Genomic DNA, 22,045 nt, shown 5'->3' with positions numbered 1-22,045 from the left:
GCTGTACAATCTTTTATGGAACTGTTCAGGGCAGCAAAACTTCCCTCCTCAGACTTCTCCCTTCACTATCATTGTTTTTAGTGGCTCTTTCTGCTATGACTGATCTGTCATGCCCTGGCATCTATAAATACATTTCATATCCCACTCTTGCCTCCTGGTGTTCCTGTTTCTGCCTCCTCGTGCACTGTTTTCATTCCAGAATCAATGCAAATCTATGTTTCCATCCAGTTGGTTTGACTCGCAATTCTATATTGCATCATGCTGTGAGGGGTTACTGGGATCAGATTGTTGAATAGAAACAGATAAGAGCTGTGGCAAGCCTGTTTTAATTTAGTTGTACATGCAAACATTGCCACAGCACTCAAACAGACTTGTCTGCATTATTGCTGGTGATGGATGTGTGTTATCTCAAGCATCCCTCTGATGCATCAAGAAGCGCTGACCTGTCTTTGTCAGACCTGGCTGGCCACATGATTTATGGGCTTCATCTGGTTATGGTCTGCTGATGAAACTGTGTGTGTGTGAGCGAGAGAGAGAGAGAGTGTGTCTCTAAATACGCATTTGATCAGACAAATCTCTGGCCTGCTTCTAATTCAAGGCCGTCTTCACCCTGCTTATAACCAGATAATAAAAATCTCATCTGATACAAGCGGAAATCATTCAGGAAACCCAGCCCACCTGTGACCCCCATTGCTAATCAATGTGTTCATTTTAATGAAAATTTCATTTTAAGAAATTGCTGCCATTTTAACACAGTTCCATCAGTGAGAGTTGAATAGATTGCCTTGTCTCGTTTGAATTCATTTGCATGAGGAAAAACTCATTTAGGGAGGCATTCCATCACATTGCTGCGAGGTTTCAGCTCCACTGGCTCTGCAGTGCTGATCATTCAGAGAGATGATTGAAGGATGTATCCGTGTGTAAACTTGTTAAATGGCATCCATCAATTACTGTTTCTCCTCAGTGACTTAATGTGTTGATGATGAGGAAAGAGGAGAGGAGAGAGGGAGTGGAGGGTAGAAGATAAAGAGAGGAGTGTGAAGGGCAAAAAGAGAGAAAACGGCTTTGATTCAAGAATGCTGACTACTAAGCCGATTCACACCAGTGACTCTGGCCTGATGGCATTAGGGAAGACATGATTGTGTGTGTGTGTGTGTGTGTGTGTGTGTGTGTGTGTGTGTGTGTGTGTGTGTGTGTGTGTGTGTGTGTGTGTGTGTGTGTGTGTGTGTGTGTGTGTGTGTGTGTGTGTGTGTGTGTGTGTGTGTGTGTGTGTGTGTGTGTGTGTGTGAGAGAAATTGTTACACATTTCTGCACATGTGAGGTCTACGGACTCAAATCTCAGTGTTTCAACAATATGGTGTGTCAGTGAGGCTCTCCCAGGCGGTAATTAGGTCAGACTATCTGTGAAAGGTTATTAGTTTTTTTTTCTTTATTCAAGTATGATTAGTTTTGCCCCCCACCTCATGTCATTATCAACACATGGCTGTAAGAATCCCTGTGGTCTCATCTGTGAATGTGACTTACTGTGTAACAATTAATTGAAACAACGGGAGGACACATGCTCACATATGTGCAGGAAGACATGACGCTTAGTCATTTCCATCAGGCACAGCAGCTTTATGTGAAGAAGTGAGCGCGTCTACAGGGACTCCATTGTCTGAAGTTGCGTGCTGCATTGAACTGCACTTACTCCCCCAGATGCAGTAGCAGGTTTTCACTCTATTGCAGCACTCTCTCTGTCTGCTGAATTACAGCTAGCATCAGCAACTAAGTCTGAGAGCTATTGGCACACACACACATATATACTGAGACTGCCGCTAGAGATGGAAACGGTCTCCATAGCAACATTCCCCTCTCGTGTTCAGAGCTCCGCCAGTAGCAGGTCCACAGAGGGCGTGGGGGGTACAAAACAACAAGCTTTCTCTCTCTTTCTCCCTCTCTCTGGCTAATATTATTGTCACTGTTAAACTAAGGGCTAGCCTCTGCTGTGGTGTGTGTCTGTGTGTGTGCGACACAGGCATTATGCTATGCCTTTTTCAGCCTGGGGCTGTATAATAATTACAGTCACCATTAGCCTCTCCTAAATCCAGGCAGATGTATGTCTTTGAGGAGGAGAGGAAAAGCTACCTTAAGGGTAGGTGTCTGTTACTTCCCTTTTTTGGTGGAACTGTAGCTATGCAGTGTCACTCTTATGTTTTATTATTATCCTGTTGCTCTGCACATATTATTTTTTTTTTAAAAAGTATGCTACACACCCACAGATATATAAGTAGCAAAAAGCAAACGGTTGAAAGGTTTATGAATGTGGTTTGTGATGAAGCAGGAGAGTCGCTGAGCAGCACAGGGTCTCAGTCAGGAGTAGAGAGATGAATGGCATTATTAGTGTGACGGCAACATCCTTAAAAAAAGCAGGAGTGCAATTAAATGACACAAATTGGCTCACTTCAGTCAGACGAGAGGCTGAATTATTATGCAGTGGCTCATCCAATGGGCTTCTCCTAACCCACATTTCACCAAACTGGGGTGTCTGAGCCGAAGAGTCCCTCTGTGGGCTTGTCACGAGATTCCCCTCCATTCCTCTGATGTGTTTTATAGAAGTCACTCCACCAGATCTCACTGAAAAGGCTTTCTTTTTTGCCTGCCTGATACTTTGACAGGTTTGTTCATGTCCACACTGACATTTTCTCTCTTCTGCTTCCTGTGTTGCAGCTGACATTATCTCAACGGTGGAGTTTAACTCATCGGGGGAGCTGTTGGCTACCGGGGATAAAGGAGGCAGAGTGGTTGTCTTCCAGAGGGAACAGGAGGTAGGAAATGCCAAGAATGCAACACTAATTATGCTGCCCTTCTGCTAAAAGGGTTTGACAGCCTTGAAACGTTAAAGTTGTATTGTTTGTTTTTAATGGATTAAGGGATGTATTTGAAAAGGAGCGGCATCTGAAAATTTAGGAGTAAATGTCTTTAAACCACAAATGTACCATTCTGATTTACGAGATACAGATTTTTATATTTTGTATTATGGAGCAGCTAAATGTTGAGCATAAATGTACTAAATAGCTCAAACGCTGCTGACATGTCTGTAGTTAGGCTATAGTAACAATACTAACATACTGACATTCAGCAGTTGAGAGTGGTGCCTCATACGGCTATTGACGATAAATGTGATATTTAAAAAATGAAATATTGATACCATGTTAATGATGTACATGTGGGAATATTATAAATAATTCAATTCAATCCAAAAACTTTATTGGTCACCTGGGGGCAATTCAGAGGCACATAGAGCACTTGGACACAGAATGGTAGCAACAACTGTACAACAGCAGTAGCGCTCATATGGTAGCTGAAGTAAGACAGAATTACATTAAAAATAGACTATCCTAGGATAAGAGTAAAAGATACAATATTGTAGTGGCATGAATGTACAGGGGTGCAAGGTGACTGTACATGAATTAAGCAGCGTGGTTAAATAAAGGAGTAGAATCACAGTATTTTTTCCATTTCCAGTATGGATTTTTTTAATGATATAAATAATGCATACTGGCGTCAACCAATAGGAACTATGTTGGTTGGAGTGTCAACCAATACAGTTCCTATGTTGCTTGGTACTGTAACTTAGGAACAACATACAGCACAGGTATAATTACAGTCTCTCTTTTCACTTCCTTACGCTCATATTTTAGGTGTAATTCTTTTGCCAAAAAGAGTCAGATTACACAATTCATAAAGCTGAAGATGAATTTGACATTATATTGATATTTTATATTAACATTCTTATTATTATTTTGATTTTTTAATAAATGTTGCATTAACATCATTATTGCAAGTTCTTTTCACCACATTAACGGTGTAGTGAAAATCTGATATTGTGGTAATACTATAAGCAAGTATAATGTTGAATAACTATATGCCCATCAGCATTTGGTTGTAAACCTGTATTAGAAAAATCTAAATTTAAATGTAAAAAAATAAATAAGAATGGCGTGAACTTGGCTAAAATGTTTTATTGATCTACTTAAGGCGAAATTCAGTGGCAATAGACTGTATGTGCACGCTCTTTCTAAAATGCTTCAATCCTTTATACCTATTCTGTAAGACACAGTCGCCTAATCCTTTGAGATTTTAAAAAGATTTCCAGCCATTATGTCTATGTAGTTGTGACTTTGTTTTCTGCTACTTTTACAGAGTAAGAGCCAGCCCCAACGCAGAGGGGAGTACAATGTTTACAGCACATTCCAGAGCCACGAACCCGAGTTTGACTACCTGAAGAGTTTGGAGATTGAGGAGAAGATCAACAAGATCAAATGGCTTCCTCAGCAGAACGCAGCATACTTCCTGCTCTCCACCAACGGTCAGTCACTGAACTAAGGCTTTTAAGAGCTATACAAATGGTCAAAGGAAGTCTGTCTACATGTGAGCACTATGTTGATGTTAGTTAGTGAAAGTGTCAGCTAGAGGTAACATTCATTCCTCTCTTTGCAGAATGATCAAAGATTAATATCATGTGAAAATGTCTTTTTGACTGTTTCTGTGAACGTGTTGGTGTTTTGCTTGGATGAGCAAGTGCCACCAGCAGAAGAGTTTCAGATTAAAGACGTCATGCATGGCTGCCGCAGCAGAAACACACACACACACACACACACACACACACACATACACATCAAAGCATGTGCCACCACAAACCATAGATGCACGACAGCTCAAACAGACTCACACACATCAGCAGAGAGACATCTTGCAGATTGTGGGCTTCATGCATGGCTGCTACAGAAGTGCTAGCGGTGGCTGGAGCAGATGGTGGAGGGTCCTGTGGCGATGGCCTCGTTGCTCTGACACCAATATTCACAGCGGAAATTAAAGAAAAAAAAACAGCAACAACCTGACTGCTGCCGCCATCCACTTCAGCGGACCGAGAAAATGAGATGTAACTGGTGTCTATGTGATGCAGGATTGAAAAGCACCCAGATGGCTTTTTCAGGGGAAGCGTAATACAGCAGCAGGGAAATGTAGTGAACTTGTAGATTGATATCAGTGACATCAGAATCTGCACAGGAGCCACCATTCATCATCCTCGCTGGCTTCTGCCCAGCTACATGCCAGATTGGCTACCCAACCCCCCGCATCCATCTTGCATGTGAGATTCACTGTAGTGAGCCATGATCTAACTGTACTTTGTGTTTGCCTGTGTGCGTGTGTGTGTGTGTGTGTGTGTGTGTGTGTGTGTGTGTGTGTGTGTGTGTGTGTGTGTGTGTGTGTGTGTGTGTGTGTGTGTGTGTGTGCGTGCGTATGTGTGTGTGTGTGTGTTGTTCCCATCCCAGACAAGACAGTGAAGCTGTGGAAGATCAGTGAGAGGGACAAGCGTCCGGAGGGCTACAACCTGAAGGATGAGGACGGACGGATCCGGGACCCATCGACCATCACCTCGCTACGGGTAAGACGTCAACACAAACCTGTGAAGTCGAGTAACACCACCCAAAATGTCACATGGATTCTGGAGAATGGTGCTATGATTTGTCATGCTGGTGTGTTAAAATTTTACAGTTTGGCTCACGGGCAAATAACATGTTATGGTGTCAGAAGACAGGGAAGTTTAGATGGGAAAAAAGCTGTAAGACTCCAGGCTGTTTCTTTGTTAGATTTATCCTTTATTATTTATTTATTTGTGTCCATGGCATGCAGCACATCACATTGTATGCATGTGAAAACTACAGTACAGTATCTGTCAGCGAGGACAGAAACTTTTATTCTGCTCTCAATAGAGTAAACTACAGACTGTTTCTTACAGGGAGAATCCATGAAAAAACAATTTAGTTAATAATCATCAATAAAAACAAAAATTAAACATTTTAAGCCATGTATTAGGTTCAGTTAAGGGTAATTTTATCATCAGAGTAAAGTCAATTTCTGCCACAAAAACCCCTGAAAATAATATACAATATAACATACTACTATAAAAGTAAAACATGACAAGTTACTGTCACTGTTTCCACAAACTCTTAATAAGAGTGAATACATTTGCAACCATTAGCTAGTTAGTTTATGTATTATGCATGTAATAAGAGTAATAATCTAAAAAAAAAAGACATTCTGCAAAGTGCATATTTTTCTAATATATTCAAGAAATAAAGCATTTTCTAGTCACATTCTTCTTAGAGCCCTGGTAGTTATATATCACATTTAAATACATCTGTAATTTATTTTGAGCTGAAGGCCTTGTATGTTTTACACTTCTTAGAGCTGATTCTCGCCCACCAACTGTCCAATAAAACTGAAAATGCTGAAGAAAATCATCATGTAATTAAAAATAAATACTCAAAAGCATGTTTCGTTCGACCCCAGGTAGCTTCCTGCTTCTTTAAACCCTCCACAGGCTTTTCCGTTACATTAGCTTGAAGTTCAGACCAAAACAATGAAAAAACTGCTGGAGTTCCCTTTAAAGGTAACTCTTTTAGGTTAGAGACATGAAATTATATAAACTGAAAGCCATATGTGCTAAAGCAAGCGAGTGACCCGGTGTTTCAGCGAAGGCCTGCACACCAAGTACCCTGGAGACTAAATAAGAAGAGGTCAGATAAGCTGATTAAATCAAAATTTAGCATTCAGCCTTCATGCTATGATAGCCTTTAATCCTGTATAAACTTCTTAACAGCACGTACAGCATGTCTATATCTAGCTGACTGTTTTTTTTTTCTTTTTGTTTTTTTCATTTAAATGCCACCGACTATAATATGATCAGTTCCAGTGCTGATGAATGAGTCTGACCCCATCCAGCATGCTATCTTTGGACACTTTTGAACTTAGACTGGCAGCAGAAAAGTGAGAATGGGGATCAATGTGTGCACTGAGATGAACACCATGAAGGGATCATCCTCTCCCCCTCGCTCATTCTTATCACCCCACTACCTATTTAATTTCCACACAAAGGAGGGTGCACACATCGGACAGTGTGTGTGTGTGTGTGTGTGTGTGTGTGTGTGTGTGTGTGTGTGTGTGTGGGTGTCTGCCATAGCAGATTAGTGCTATGTTCAGCGTGTCTGTCCCTCTTTGTCTGGCTGGCCGGGGGATCATAGCAACCTGGAGGACAGGCTGGGACTGTGGCAATCCTGTTTAGAGGCTGTGAAAGGAGAGAAAGCAAAGGAGCAGAGGGAGGAACTCAGCAATATTAGTGCAAATACAGTCCCCAAGAAATGTAACAAAGTCTTACAATGTGAGAATCAGCACTTAGTGTCTCCTTAAAACGTTAAATATATTATATTTTACCTGATTGTGTTTTAAAATATAAAATCCAGTTTCAGTTTTTTTTTTATACAGGGATGACTAGAATAATCTCTTAGATCATTGTAAAGGTGCAGGGGCAAGCTGAACAGTGTAGCTGTCAGTGTTTTGGGGTTATGGGTTAATATGATCTGTGTCTCTCTGGACAGCTAGTGAAAGACATGGAAATGAAGTGACACCCATGGAGATACAGCAGCCTGCTGGGCTGCCATGTCTTTCTGTCAGTGCCAGCAATGGATGGGAGAAAAAGGGAAGAAGCAGTCGATTTGTTCTCCTCGCTCCCTCCCCTCTCTTCTCTCTTTGTCTGGGTTTTATCTGGCCAACGGGGGGCTGCATGCAGACTGGTGCTGGGTGTCTTTGAAGCCCTAGCCGCACTGTGAAGCTGTATGTATGTATGTGTGTGTATGTATGTGAGCTCACCTTAATTCTGTAGAGTTCAGTTATCATTCCTCAGCAGGGCCCAGCGATGCCCTCAGGCCATCTCCTCCTTTGCTTTCTCTCTTTTTTCTCTCTTTCTCTCTGACACACACACAAACAAGAGAGCAGCAGTGACTTATTCAGCACTTACATGAGAAGGAGAGAGAGAGAGAGAGAGAGGGAGAGAGAGAAAGACGAGATCACTGAGTAGCTGTGTAGAAAACAGATATTCGCAGCCTGATTGAACCACCTCATCAAACAGCCCTGGAGCCCCTTAGTCGCTGTCTCTGTTTCATTAAGATTCGTGGAGTAAATGTCAAATGAATCCCTGGAGTCCTCCGGTTGTGGCTCTCTCTCACACACAAATATGTTCAATACAGAATCCAGCAAACCAGGTGCATGCACATATACACAGATAAATATCTAAGCAGGCCTCTATGAAGCCACCTCCAAGGTAAAGGGGAAAAATGTATCAGTCTGGCAAAACACATCAAAGCCTTCAATATGAATCCTATTTTCATGCATTTATTTCTCCATTTATTTGCATCTCTTGTTAAATGACCCGTATTAACCTCCAGGTGCCGGTGCTGCAGCCTATGGACTTGATGGTTGAGGCGACAGCCAGACGTGTGTTCAGCAACGCCCATACCTACCACATCAACTCCATCTCTGTCAACTCCGACCTCCAGACCTTCATCTCCACTGATGACCTCCGGGTGAACCTGTGGAACCTGGAGATCACAGACCGCAGCTTCAGTATCCTCAAATTTGGGTGTTTTTTTATTTATTTATTTTTGATGAATTAGGGCCAATACTGATCACTGGTAATCAAGAAAGACAGATGACTGATATTTGGATCCGACATACAGTAAATGTAATGCTTTAATAGCATGTGATAGCAGAGAACCTGTCATTAATAACTAAGTTTCTTCATTAATAAGGTTACTATTACTGAATATGTAAAATAGAAACAGGAGTGATTAAATTAAGATACTCTTTTCTGTTTACTTGGGATCAACTGAGATTGATCAGTTTGTCTTCTGCAGTTATGTCTGCTGTTCTTCTTTGTTTTCTTAATCTTTCACTGTTTTGTTGCTTTTATTGCCCACTCAGGTCCAGATTTTAATGCATTATTAAATATAGTTGTCAAGGTAATTTTTGGCAGCCTTCTAACATAGCCAGTAGCCATTAGCTTAGCCCTAGCCACTGTGTGAGAAACTAATTTAGTGGTTTGTGGCAGCAACTTATTTTTGTTGTTCGGTTTTTGCAGTTTGTGCTTGAAGGACATTTCTGAAACCTCTGGCTGACTGCTGACAGACAGAGGTGGCTTCATCAGACCTAAAGTAATACATTTAATTTGTCAGTAGTTGGCCAATTCAAATAATTGGAAACATGCCAAATTTCAGCCACAAATATCAACCCATTTTATGCAAACAAGAAAGAAAAAACATACAATCTTATAGACAAAATTGGTCTAATAGAGGGTCAGTAAGTATTGGTTATGAACGTCATTTTAGGTGACAATTTCCTAACAGCAGTATGTACAGAATATGTATTTCACAGCTACAACTCAAACAGTAGAAATGTGCAAATGTGTTTGGCCATTCTCAGTGCACTAGCTGTCCGTTGCAGTCGTGTTAAAGAATCTGTTCCTTAGTGGCTACTTCTCAGACATTGTGGACATCAAGCCAGCCAACATGGAGGAGCTGACGGAAGTAATCACCTCAGCAGAGTTTCATCCCCAGCAGTGTCACACCTTTGCCTACAGTAGCAGCAAGGGCTCGATACGCCTCTGTGACATGAGACAGGCTGCGCTCTGTGACAAGCATTGCAAATGTGAGTATCACTGAAATGCATCATGGGAAAAACAATGATTTAAGTGTCACAGATACAGTAATCTTATGGATTTTCTTTCATGTGGTGCTTTTTATTTTATTTTTCTAGTTTACTATTCTTTTTATCAAGATCTGAAAATACTAAGTTCATGAGTCTAAATTCCATTAGAAAAAGTTTCTTAAACCCTCTATCCCAAGCAGTTTCTTTGCATTTTTTGCTCCTGTCACTTTTTCGCCATGGGCTCACTTTTCACTATAAAGTCCTGTACCTTTATGCCAGCAGCATAACCAGAGCTAGAAGTCCAGACAACTCAAAAATGTCTTATGTGTAGCATGATGAAGTTATATTGCCTTAAATCGCCAACAAAACTGACAGTTGAATTCTTTAATTATTAGTTTTACAAAATTTTTAAAAACTAGAACCCACATGTTCATTTTTGCCCACAAGTGACCACAAAGTTGTGTCTTTACATACTATAGCCATTTAATATGAACTTGTCTGATATATTTCCATACTTGTCTTGTTTTTGCAGTTCGTCCCAGTGCTGCTGAAAAATTTTGAAAACATTTTGTCACGCAATTGTTGGTCACAGCTGAGTCACTAATGTCTTCACGGTTGTGTCGGGGAGCAAAGATTTTTCTCATGACAAACTATTTAGTTTTGGCAAATTTTATAAATTAATCATGTAGGATAAAATTATTTTAATTAAATGTCATAATTTTGAGCTCTGGTTTGGTTACATTTGCTAATAGAGAGGCACATCACAGAAAAATCGCTTAAATACTGTCTGAAAGTTGAAAATGTGCTTTTTCTTTCTGTTTTTCGCATCAGTAAATGGTGTCATATTGGTCATTTTTCAAAAGATAGCATGCCTTTCAAACTGGCTGGGTGATTTGGTGATTTAGAAGTTCAACAAGCCTAAAATGTATTCCTAAAATTTGATTTATAGAATTTTGTTTTGAAGAATTTTATTCATTTAACTGTAGACTTTTCGTCTACATGCTGCTTCCAAGTCTTCTCTCTAGCAACCGTCCACACATAGATGGTTATAATTAACAATCCTGAAATCCCTGAATACATTTGTTTTATTTGGTGATTTTCTACTTTAAAGCTGCCACTATTGATTAGATACTGAGTGTAAAAATCTAAATAATCACTTTAAGTTTATATGTAACTGTAGAATATCGCCTCCTTTACTGGCCATCAACACACATAAATTCCTTGAATTGACAACAAATGACATGTCCTCTTTGTCCTCTATGGAAACAGAGTGGTAGTGTTGTCAGTTATGATTAGCTTAAAGCAAAAACAGGAAGCTGGAAAATGGGGAGAGGTGCAGGTTCAAGTAAAATTGTGCATGTATGACAGAACAAACAACAACAAAACTGTGAAAACTGAAAGTTTATATAGTTATATATATATCCATATCCATATATATATCCATATATCCATATCATTGCTATATATAGTTTATATATATTTTTCTGCTTCAGCTCCCCCTCTGTGTAGCAGTGACACGTGAGCGTCCCCTGCTCAATACACCACAATTGATAACCCATCAATAAATCGCGTAATGTGTCCCGAACAATGAATGGCCTTCTCCAAAGCTTAACATCACACACATATAATTTGGTTGAGTGAATAATGAATACATTGACATTTTTGCTGAAAAATCAATGGCTTAAGAGCAATCACATTAGCCCCTCATGGACACACCTTGTTGTTCAATAATGTCAGTCATTTCCTCAGACATATTGACGCGTGCGCTGGACCGTGCGCTAACGCGGCCTGTTGAATTTCACATGAGCATTTGGAGGGGTTGGACAGGAGAAAGCGTTTGGATTTGGAGAGAATTCCCAGCTGCACTCTCAGTATTTGATATTGACAAGTCCGTTCCATTCCTGGACAGGTGCTTGCAGTGCACATGCCCACAGAGCAGGCAGGTGCTCGTGTTAGCCTCAGGACAGGTCTGTTAATGCCGACCGACTGTCTCGCTGCATGAACGAGTATGGCACAGAGTGATGTATAATGCCTTCCCTCTGACACACACACACACACACACACACACACACACACACACACACACACACACACACACACACACACACGCAAACTTCATGAACCTCATATTTGTACTATATCTCCTTACATAGCTATAAATCTGGGAGGCTGCTGGTATCAATCAGTGTTATAGCAAAGATGGATGGATGGATGGATGGATGGATGGGTGAGGGATGGATGGAGGCATAGGAGAGGATTGCCAAAGCGCTGAGCCCCAGGACAGGGAGAGAGGGACCAAACAGCCCCCCTACTGACTCCTCAGGGACCCTATTATACACCCCTGGAGCAGGATGGGTGGGAGGGAGGACAAAGACGCACACACACATGCATATATACATGCACACATTGCACTCCCACTTATTCACAGGCACACACACATACACAAATCCAGTGGGGCTCATATGGGCCCAGCACTTTGACATTGATTTGTTTTTCTTATCCCTTCCTCATCCCCCCATTTTTTCATCTCTCACGCCGCATCCCTTGTTAGACTCCCCATTGACACATCACAGAGCTATTCTCCAGGCCTCAGCTGAGGAGGATGGGAGGGGAGGGGGGGAGCATTTTTGGAGAGATGGAGAGGAGAGGGGAGGAAGGGTGGGAGGAAAAAGAGGAGGAGGAACAATAACTTGACAGCAAACGATGGAATGCCTGGCTCTTATCCCCAGCGTGTTGGCCTGCACACAGATCAGCAGCTGCCAAAATCAATATGACTCATAACCAATATTTACCCACCATGCTGACCCACGACTATCTCCCTAAACACACAACTAATTCTGCGAAGAGGTGCAGCTGCTGCAGCAAAACCAGCACACGGGCATTGTTGTGGCTGGTATTGTTTGCTAATGACAGCCTCCACCGCCCAAACCAAATCTGCTTTGTGCTTTTTTTGACTGTAATTGATTCAAAGAGTTGTGGGCGGAAAAAAACATCTCAAGCTCCAACAGTTTAGAAATGTGTAAAAATCCTCTGACTGCTTTTTACTTTGTTCTCTCGCTTGCAGACTTTGAGGAGCCGGAAGATCCATCCACTCGCTCGTTTTTCTCTGAAATCATCTCATCCATTTCTGACGTGAAGTTCAGCCACAACGGACGCTACCTGATGACAAGGGACTACCTCACTGTCAAGGTGTGGGACCTTCAAATGGAGAACAAACCACTTGAGACATACCAGGTATGCTTTTGTTACCCTTTCATGTGCCTGTTGGACAGTTTGAAGGCTCCAATTCTCAGTGGGGGATGTTAGTAAATAACAGTTGAGCACAGATCAAATCAAAACTTATTGATTTTCAGGCTAATCACTCAACATAATCCTGTTTCACTGTCACCTTGCCCATCTGTAACTGTGTCATCTTTAGCAATTACCCCAGGAGGGCTTATTGAGGCGAGTGTCCAAAAAAAGACAGATAGTGTTGGAGCTGATGCAACCTGAAGGGCAAAACCTCCCACTGTGTGGTCACTGGGGTCAGATCCACACTGTGTGATCAGAGGAAACCATCTTAGGGCAGGTCATGATTGATAAGGCCATCAGCGAGGCTCAAGGGATTCTCCATCCAATTCCACCTCCGCCTCCACCTGCTACCGAGCATCTTAGTTGAGGTCACCAGGTCTGCAGGGATTACTGAAAGTAGAGCATATGGTAGCACAGCTTTATGGTTGCGTCATTGTCCACTAGAACTTTAGGGGCTGGTAAAGACTGCTCATAATCCGACAGCCTGTTCAAATATTAATGCGTTTGGGTTTTTTTGCAGGTTCATGACTATTTACGGGGCAAACTTTGTTCTCTATATGAGAACGACTGCATCTTTGACAAGTTTGAGTGTGTCTGGAACGGATCAGACAGGTGGGACATCTTTTCAATTCGTTCATCAATCAAATCAATCAATATATTAATCCGTCCACCTCTTTCAATGACTTTACTCTCCTTTTGTCGCCCTCAGCGTCATAATGACCGGCTCCTACAACAACTTCTTCAGAATGTTTGACCGGAACACCAAACGAGACGTCACACTGGAAGCGTCCAGAGAAAACAGCAAACCCAGAGCTATTCTGAAGCCTCGCAAGGTACATCACTTCTCAGCCACACAAATTATACTCTAACACTTGGGAGACAACATGATTTAGTTTTATAATACCTGAAACTCCCCACCAATCAGGACCACGAAAGAAACCTCGTGTATAAATACAGAAAGGGCTAAAACTTGTAATTAACCAATCGTTCAAGCAGGTTCTAATGCAGAAATGCTAAATACTTTGTTGGTTCTTCCTTTATCTCCTCTGTAATAAACAGAATCTGTGATCATAGACTGAATATCCTTAGGGTTTGGACTGTTGTCCGACATTTTCATCTGTCAGCTTGGGCTGGTAACTGAAGATTGACATTTTTCTGTAATTGCTGTCATTTTATACTGGGTAAAAACATTATTTGAGATCATAATTGACAGAAAAATTGCCAAGTAATGCAGTTAGTTGTGAGCTGAAATTAAGAATAATTTTCATGAGTGATTAATTAGCCTGCTATTTTCTAGATTAATGAATAAGACATGTCTCTATTAATTGTTCAAAAATAGTGAAAATGTCTGCTGTCATTTCCCACATGTTAAGCTGACACCTTCAAATATCTTGCTTTGTCCAAGCAGTGGCGCAAAACTATTCAATTTACACCAAGAAAGGCATCAAATCATCACATTTGTGAAGCAAGGAGCAGTAATTTTAAGAGATATTTGCTAAATACAATGACGAATACAACAATTGCGTTGTCAACATTGTTGCCAGTTAATATTCTATTAATGAGCAAATTATTGCAGCAATAAATTAGCTAGTTGCTGTCCTGCTGAGTGAAAATCCCTCCTGATGAGTTACCACATGATTAAATATTATATTATGCAGAAGTTGTTTATTAAAATGTGCCTGGCCTACACACTAACAGCCACAAAGCTGAGAAACCATGTGGAATTTGTGTGGTAGGTGTGACCACTAGCAGGAAAGTGACATGAAAAATATAAACTCTTTCTTAGTAGAAGAATTGGCAGATTTATTGTTCTTAGATGTTTCACTTGTTCATTCTTTTCACAACAAATTGACCAGTTGGGCTTATTAATATAATGTTGTGTGCAGTCAGCAGTGGAATTCCTTGTTGTCTGACTGTAAAAGATAGAGTGCAGGAACAGTAAGAGTAAGCTAGATTTTTAAAGCATGCAACTGAAAAAACAACCCCTAAAAACATTCCCTATCTTCAGGTCTCCTTACACTCCTATACAACACATGACCACAGAGTATTGGTGGGAGCAGAAGCATGGTGCACTCGTGTCTAAAAATACTGAAATAGGCTGCATCACCACATTTGAAAAACAAAAGATGAATACCCCATCAAATGGCACGTCCTCATGGCTAGAGTACAATGCGGACGGGTGGTGAACGCATACACAGATACATAGTCATGAACAAAAGTTTACACACACTTTTAAAGACCATGTATATCATGGCAGTCTTAAGTTTCCAGTGACAATCATGTATTTTGGTTCTTTAGTAGATCTATTACAGATCGTCTGGAAAATCCACTGTGTGAAAAATATACATATTATAAAGTATGGCTGCTATGCTTGTGCCATCTGTTCAGCAGCTCTGTGGCCTTCTAGCCTTATAGAAGATTACAGTGACATGCACAGCCAGAATGCGCACAAGTAGGCAGGTACATAGTTACTCCGCCAAGGAACGCGGTGGAGTTATGTGACGATCACCGTACATTTGTCCGTCTGTCTGTCTGTCTGTCTGTCTGTTAGCAATATTACCCAAAAAGGGACTAACGGATTTGGATGAAATTTTCAGAGAATGTCAGATATGACACAAGGACCACCTTATTCGCAGTGATGTAGGTTATAGCCTGGATCCACAGATTTGTTTAGATTTCCGTATCATTGCTAGAGAGCAGCACGGCATCACTGTAACTATGACAACAAGTGAACACTATGTCAGCTGCCTGCTGACGCTCAGAAGATTGCGATCCTACTTCAAATCTTTTTTTTTTTTTTGTCTGCATTTGTTCTCATTGTTTAACTCCACAAAAGAGGTGTCAACATTGTATGAGATTGATGCATATTTTAGTCTTGCAGCCAAATATTTTAATATTTAGTGCGTGTGTGTGACCATCTCCTACTTCAAATCTACCGCTGTAGACTTATCCGTCATATCATACAAGGAAATGTTGATTAAATTGTGGGGGTGTGTCCCATCAATTCCCGCCGCCCGCTACATATTTACGTCATAACGTACACATGCATAACACACGCCTGTGCTCAGCGAAAAGTCATTTTGTTTGTGGGTACATCTATATTAAATGGCCACATTCTATGTTGCCGTGATTTCTGATCATTAATAACTAATTTAAAAAATGCTATATTTTCTAAAAAAAAAAAAAAAAAAAATATGCTGCATTTCTGACAATGCCATATAGGGGGATGGACAGCCTTGGCAGAGTACTGCACTTTCTGAATGCTTTTCTTGTTATCATCTCCTGCAAATTGAATGCAATGATTGGACCAATTTTTCATTTCCTGTGGCTGTTTTACATAACAAATATTTCCTTTTTATTAGCAGAGCTCTTGATCTCTTGATTGTTGTTGGGATGTAAAGAAACTTTCAACAAATATACCAGAAAAATGCTTCTGGAATACATTGTATATTGTAGATTTACAGCTGCAGCGATATGTATTTTCAGTGGGTTGAATATCACATGTGAAATGTGTTGATGAAGGTGGTGAATCCACAGTCAATTATCACCTAATTCAACAGTTCTGCCATATAGAGCCTTTTAGAATCTTTCAGCTCTTTGTTTTAATTATACATCCTCACTGCTGTTACCAGCAAAAAAAAAAAAGCTCTGATATTGTCACTGTACGCCTCCTACGTAGCACCAAGCAGACAGATAATACATGAGGCTAGCTGGTGAACATAGTGCTGCAATTTTCAGCTACAGAGCTAAATATTTCCCTCAAGAGTTAGTGAAGACAGGTCTGAAAGGAGAGTGAATATTGTTTGTTCTGCCAAGTGCTATAAAAGACTCCAGACTGATGCCACTGTTCCTCCCTTTGTAAATAAGCTGCTATTTGCTAACTCATTCTTGTATTGACGTTGTAAGGTGATTCGAGCGATGGTGTTTCCATTACTGCTGCTGAAGTGGCTCCAAAAATCCATCAAACATTCTTTTAAATCACAGAAATCAGTGTTAATTTATGATCGAAAGCTTGCAAACACTCCCACATCTTAACATCTCCTCATCCCTGTTGTTGTCCTGCAGGTGTGTGTAGGTGGCAAACGGCGTAAAGATGAGATCAGCGTCGACAGCCTCGACTTCAGCAAGAAGATCCTACACACTACTTGGCACCCACATGAGAACATCATCGCTGTGGCGGCCACCAACAACCTCTACATCTTCCAAGACAAGGTCAACTAAAGCGCCGTCTGCCCCTGCCGACCCCCGACCCCCCACTCATGAGGGGCTGCTGTCCTTAATTCCCCCACTCTGCTGAGGAGGCGCAGAGTCGAGTATCCAGTGACTAAAGCGGGAAAGGGGACAGCACGAATTATGGGAAGCGCAAAACGGATATAACCTAAGGAAAAAGGCTCCTGGAAATCAAGAATGGACTTTCATTCTTACAATTTGACTTCTAATTTATTTAGCCACGCGGACACCTGACGAAGCGAATCCTGTGCATTTATGCAACAAGGGGATTGCTGCATGAATATTATGATGTAGCAGCCCTCTGGACCCTGAAGAAAAGGGCGGGTGCGGGTACACTGAACAGAAAATAGAGCACACAGACAGAAACCAAGCTTACATGATGGTGGCTCGTTGTCATGTAGCAACAGTGCCCCCTCTCTTTCAATCCGCTCATGCTACAGTGCATGTGATCAACCCTGAAGCCTCCGACTGAGGTGGAGTTTTGGACAATGCAACCTACCGCAGAAGAGGATGAGACTGTTAATCTTTGACCCCAGAAACTGAGAGTTTCCTCTGTCTGTGACACAACAGTCTTTCTAGTATCAATTTTGTGTCTCCCTGGTGAGACTGCTGTAGTCTGTAATGTGAATGAAGCCCTTCCAGGCTGTGTTTATTTAATGCTGTTGTTTTGTTGAGTCCTTCTCTCGGTCAATGAGTCTGTTTAGAAGCTGTGGTGCCTTCTTTTGGTATGTGGGGGATTCGATGTAGTGGAGGGGAGGGAGGGGAGGGGACTGAATTCAAGGCGGGAGTGTGAATGTTTCCAATGAAATGTTAACTTAGGAATTTTTCTTTTCTTTCTTTTTTTTCATTCTTCATAAACAAAAACAACAACAAAAAAATACAGACACAATGCAGGTTCCACATGGAAAAAGTGCTTGAAGCAGTGTAGTCCAGAGTACTTTATAGCACCAGTTACATGCTTGCTGGCTCAGGAAGGGACGCTGTGATATGTACAAAGTTAATTGTTGCTCTCATTGGGTTCTGTCTGATGTCATCAGTTTGCAAGAGACACGACGAAGCCACATTCATTTTTTTCCTTGCAAAATTCTTTGAAAAAAATAAAACTCCTTGCCACATGTTCACCTTATTTGGATAGTCCTGAAAATGATCTGTAGATGGAAGAACTTGAACCTAAACTTGAGATTTACTTGGCATAACAACGCTAGCATAGCTCCTTTTGCATGCCTTGGATCTGATTCTGGTGAAAACTGACAGCCTGCATTTAGTTATTTGAACATCTACAGATCATCCGAGGCGCTATGCAGTTATGTTTTTTTCCCAGAAGTAGCCAGTTTAAAAAGATTTTTATTTTATATTGTTACAGCATCTGTCCATGTTTCCTCTCTCGCTGAAGAAGGGTAACGTGGAGCAGTAGCAGGTTGTCTTTCAGCCTTCGACTCCGATTAGTTCGGAGGTCGTCGCTTGTCTCAGATTAGAGCCAACTCCCAAAAAGCAAAGCAGTCAAAGGTCTAACTGAACTCTGTGAAATCAGGGAATAATTAAGTGTGATTCCTTTAAACAGTAATGTCTTCTAAACAACCTCCTTTGTGACACTTCTAATTGAAAGGGAAAAAAAAAACTTTTATAGCTCAGAATGTATTGAAATGCAATGAAATACCATGCAGTCTTTATGCTTACTGGACTTTCTTTGAATAAAAAAGAATAAAGATGTGCAAGTTCAAGTCCTGCATTGGTGGACCTCCTCTGTTGGACACTTGCTGAAGCAAGTCACAGTTGCACGTTTCATGTTCTGCTTGTGGTGTAATGACGCCCTCATGTGGACAAAGAGTGAAACAAGAAAGGCAGTGTGATGGTTACAAAAGGAGAAAAAACAGGATATTTCAACATCTGGAGATAGTTGGTGGCTGATTTCTAATTACTATCCCCTGTTACAATCTTCTACATTTCTTTTTGCTACATATGTTTATTCATTGATTTATCATTAGTGGTCCTATAAATGACAAATGAAACACAACAAATACAAGCGACAAAATCCATCTGGATTGCTTCAATGTCCTGTTCTTTACCAAATGCTAAAATGACTTTTGTTCACTGCTTTGTGCCAGAATCAAAAAATCCCTCATCAAGTTAGACATCAGGGTCCCTTTACTCTCATTTAAATCATCCAATTACTGCTTAGGAAACTTTAATGTAATGACCATTACTTCACAATTACTTCCACAAATTAGAAAGCCAATATATTCATCTGTGCACATTATGCAGAGTTTTCTCCTAATTGGCCCCATGAGGGTGTCGTCTACGCACATTTTGCCAGCTGGGGACAGCAGCTGTCAATCAAGCAGCATCTTTATAACTAGCCGCAGAAGCTGCATCACTGCGTCTCAGGATAAACCAGGGGACAGGCAGGAATTCCACTCTGATCACTGATCGGCAATCAATACCTTCTCTGATGCCATTATTTTTAACAGACTTACATTCTGAAACATATTTCATCAAATCTGTTTTCCGAGTCGCACTTCTGTTTTTGGACTTTCTTCTGCTCAGATTCTTTGTTTTCTTTAATCTCGAGGCTGCCGTTGACTTTACACAGATTTTCGTCTCACATCAAAGCGCCGGCTTTCTGGAAAAGATGGATAAGATGAGCGGGAACAATGTGACTGTGGTGAACAGCTCCATAGACAAGTGGTCCTTCAGTGAACACGGCTCTTTCCAGCATCTGGATCCTGGGGAGCTCAGAGTCCTGGTGCCAGCAATTCTGGGAGTCATCTGCGTCTTGGGTGTGGCTTGTAATCTCACTGCGATGGTCATCCTGTTCTCAAACGCACATAGGGGCAAACTGTCTCTCATCAACTCCCTCATCTTCAACCTGATGTTTGCTGACGGGCTGGTGCTGATGTTCACGGTGCCGTTCAGGGCTGCCGCCTTCTCCAAGGCAAGCTGGAATCTGGGCTGGGTGGTGTGCAAGACGGCCGACTGGTTCCTCCAGTCCTGCATGGCAGCAAAGAGCTTCACAGTGGCTATCATGGCCAAAGCCTGCTACCGCTACGTGTCAAACCCCACCAAGCAGGTGAGCATCCACCTGGGCTCCATCCTGGTGGTGCTCTTCTTCATCTGGCTGTCCGCCTGCTCCGTCACCATCCCTCACTGGCTGTTTGTGAGGCTGCAGAGGGAGATCCGTGGGCTGGTGTGTGTGCTCATGGTTCCTCCTGAAGCCAAGGATTTCATGTCTGTCTATGTGAAAGCGTACCCTCTGGGGGTCTACTGTGCTCCTCTCAGCTTTGCTCTTATGTATTTCTGGAAGGCTTATGGCCAGTGCCAGCGCCGCTCCAGTAAGAGTCAGAATCTGCGTACCCAGATCAGATCCAGGAAGCTCACCTTAATGCTTTTTAGCCTCACTGTGGCCATGGCTATCCTCTGGCTCCCTCAGTGGGTGGTGTGGGTTTGGGAGCGCCACATAGCAGAGAAAGAAATTGAAGGAGCTCAGCCCCTCATCTCCTCTCCTCCCCTTCTTCTGACCCTCTCTTCTCAGCTGCTCACCTTCTCCCTGTCGCTGGTGAACCCTCTCATTGTGCTCTCCCTCTCTGAGGAGTTCAGAGAGGGCTACCGGGGGCTGTGGAGGCGCCTCACCCTCCGCAAACAACTCCCGTCTAAGCCAAAGCCAGGACCCCACAACCCCACCAGCCTCCAGTCCCCTTGTCCCAGACCGGAGACCTCGGTGCAGCTGAGGGGGGAGAGGAGCCTGCAGTCGAGCATCAGCCAGAGAGAAGCTCAGCCCCAGCAGGAGCAAGGCGGAGGAAGAGGAGGCAGGGATGCAGACAGGGTGAGCCTCAAAGACGGGATTGCCTTGCCCGATGTGGAGCAGTTCTGGCACGAGAGGGAGACCGGATCGCACACAGACGAAAATGATCCAGTGCCGTGGGAGCACCAGAGCAAAGAGGAGAGAAAATAAGAGCCGCCTTCCCAGCAGATCATCAACAGACCTGAGCTGAACAGACTCCTACAGTATATATCGTTGGTATTCTGTGTTTACGATATTGTTCAAAGGTAAAAGAAGTGCAGTCAGAATGATAGCAATGATGTGTTTTTGTTGCTTGATGGAGCAGGTAGAGAATATAATTCATGTAAAGTGACGTTTGCTGGCAATAAATTAAAGCTACTGATAAGGAAGACAATGTAAATAGTTACTTATCTGAATCTATTTCAGTATGTCATTGTGAATCAGTATATTAAACAGCATATTTTAGTATTTGGATATAAAACTGGAGGTTGATGGTAAAGCTACATTTGTATTTCAGACTTTATTGCTTGTATATGCCCTCTGAATGTCAGAAAGTAACGTGGAAGTAAGTGACAAAGTCTGTGTTTACTGTCTTCTTTCAGTGAGAGAGATCATTTTGTAATCCTTGTGCATCTCCATGACAAGTGTTTACAATAAAGATAACTGTCAAAATGGAGCTGGAGTGGGATTGTCAACATTTTTGGACGAGCAGAAGAAAAATACAAAAGGACAACAGCAGTACAGATGTTCGATGTGACTCAGGTCACTCATGAGTATTGTGATTGATTGAACCAATGACACACACACACACACACACACACACACACACACACACACGTACAGTAGAGTCCTAACAGAACAGATCAGACTCATCTCCTGCTGAGTTGTGGTCATTAAGTGCACTTTCAAAAGGGCATTCCTTAGTGTTGCCAAGGGTTCTAATTAGAGGAGAGGATCTTCTGTGTGAACTCGGATGTAGTTTCAGTGGGCTCACCTCTGTGGGAGTCTCATAAGGAATTCTCTCCTCATTGATCTGAAAACACATGATAGGTCAAAACGGCAAGTTAGAGGGATAAACGTCATGAGTGGATATTGTGCTTCAGCTGAGCTCTGATCGATTTGTCTGTCTGCTGTAAAATCAACCTGCCTGCGGCGAACACTCAGGCCCATTGTAAATAAAGCTATTCTCTCCCATGAAGCACGGACACTCCTGATTTT

The 22,045-nt window shown here is 41.9% G+C and overlaps 2 protein-coding genes across 3 annotated transcripts in view; both read left to right on the top strand.

The window, feature by feature from the left end:
• Positions 1 to 18,770, top strand: part of ppp2r2ba (protein phosphatase 2, regulatory subunit B, beta a) — a 46,368-nt gene extending 27,598 nt beyond the window's left edge. For both annotated transcript variants that reach the window (XM_023298153.3, XM_023298154.3), the window contains exons 2-10: positions 2,710 to 2,807; positions 4,186 to 4,351; positions 5,319 to 5,431; positions 8,271 to 8,448; positions 9,364 to 9,528; positions 12,593 to 12,762; positions 13,340 to 13,431; positions 13,529 to 13,652; positions 16,885 to 18,770. In XM_023298153.3, the coding sequence (XP_023153921.1) occupies positions 2,710 to 2,807; positions 4,186 to 4,351; positions 5,319 to 5,431; positions 8,271 to 8,448; positions 9,364 to 9,528; positions 12,593 to 12,762; positions 13,340 to 13,431; positions 13,529 to 13,652; positions 16,885 to 17,040 (1,262 nt within the window). In that variant the 3' untranslated portion in view covers positions 17,041 to 18,770. The remainder of the gene's footprint in view (positions 1 to 2,709; positions 2,808 to 4,185; positions 4,352 to 5,318; positions 5,432 to 8,270; positions 8,449 to 9,363; positions 9,529 to 12,592; positions 12,763 to 13,339; positions 13,432 to 13,528; positions 13,653 to 16,884) is intronic.
• A 138-nt stretch (positions 18,771 to 18,908) lies between these two features.
• On the top strand, positions 18,909 to 21,503 carry gpr151 (G protein-coupled receptor 151). The gene has a single exon (XM_023298143.3). It carries the CDS (start codon positions 19,499 to 19,501, stop codon positions 20,996 to 20,998), a length of 1,500 nt encoding a protein of 499 aa, XP_023153911.2. The 5' UTR covers positions 18,909 to 19,498; the 3' UTR covers positions 20,999 to 21,503.
• The last annotated feature ends 542 nt before the right edge of the window (positions 21,504 to 22,045 follow it).

Source organism: Amphiprion ocellaris, chromosome 13, assembly GCF_022539595.1.
Source record: "Amphiprion ocellaris isolate individual 3 ecotype Okinawa chromosome 13, ASM2253959v1, whole genome shotgun sequence".
In the NCBI taxonomy this organism is placed as follows: Eukaryota; Metazoa; Chordata; class Actinopteri; family Pomacentridae; genus Amphiprion; species Amphiprion ocellaris.
Note: the sequence above shows the minus strand (reverse complement) of the source record. Positions and strands in the feature narration are given on the sequence as shown.

Coding starts and splice junctions, on each gene's coding strand:
- gpr151 (XM_023298143.3), top strand. CDS start 19,499: ATGCCATTATTTTTAACAGACTTACATTCTGAAACATATTTCATCAAA.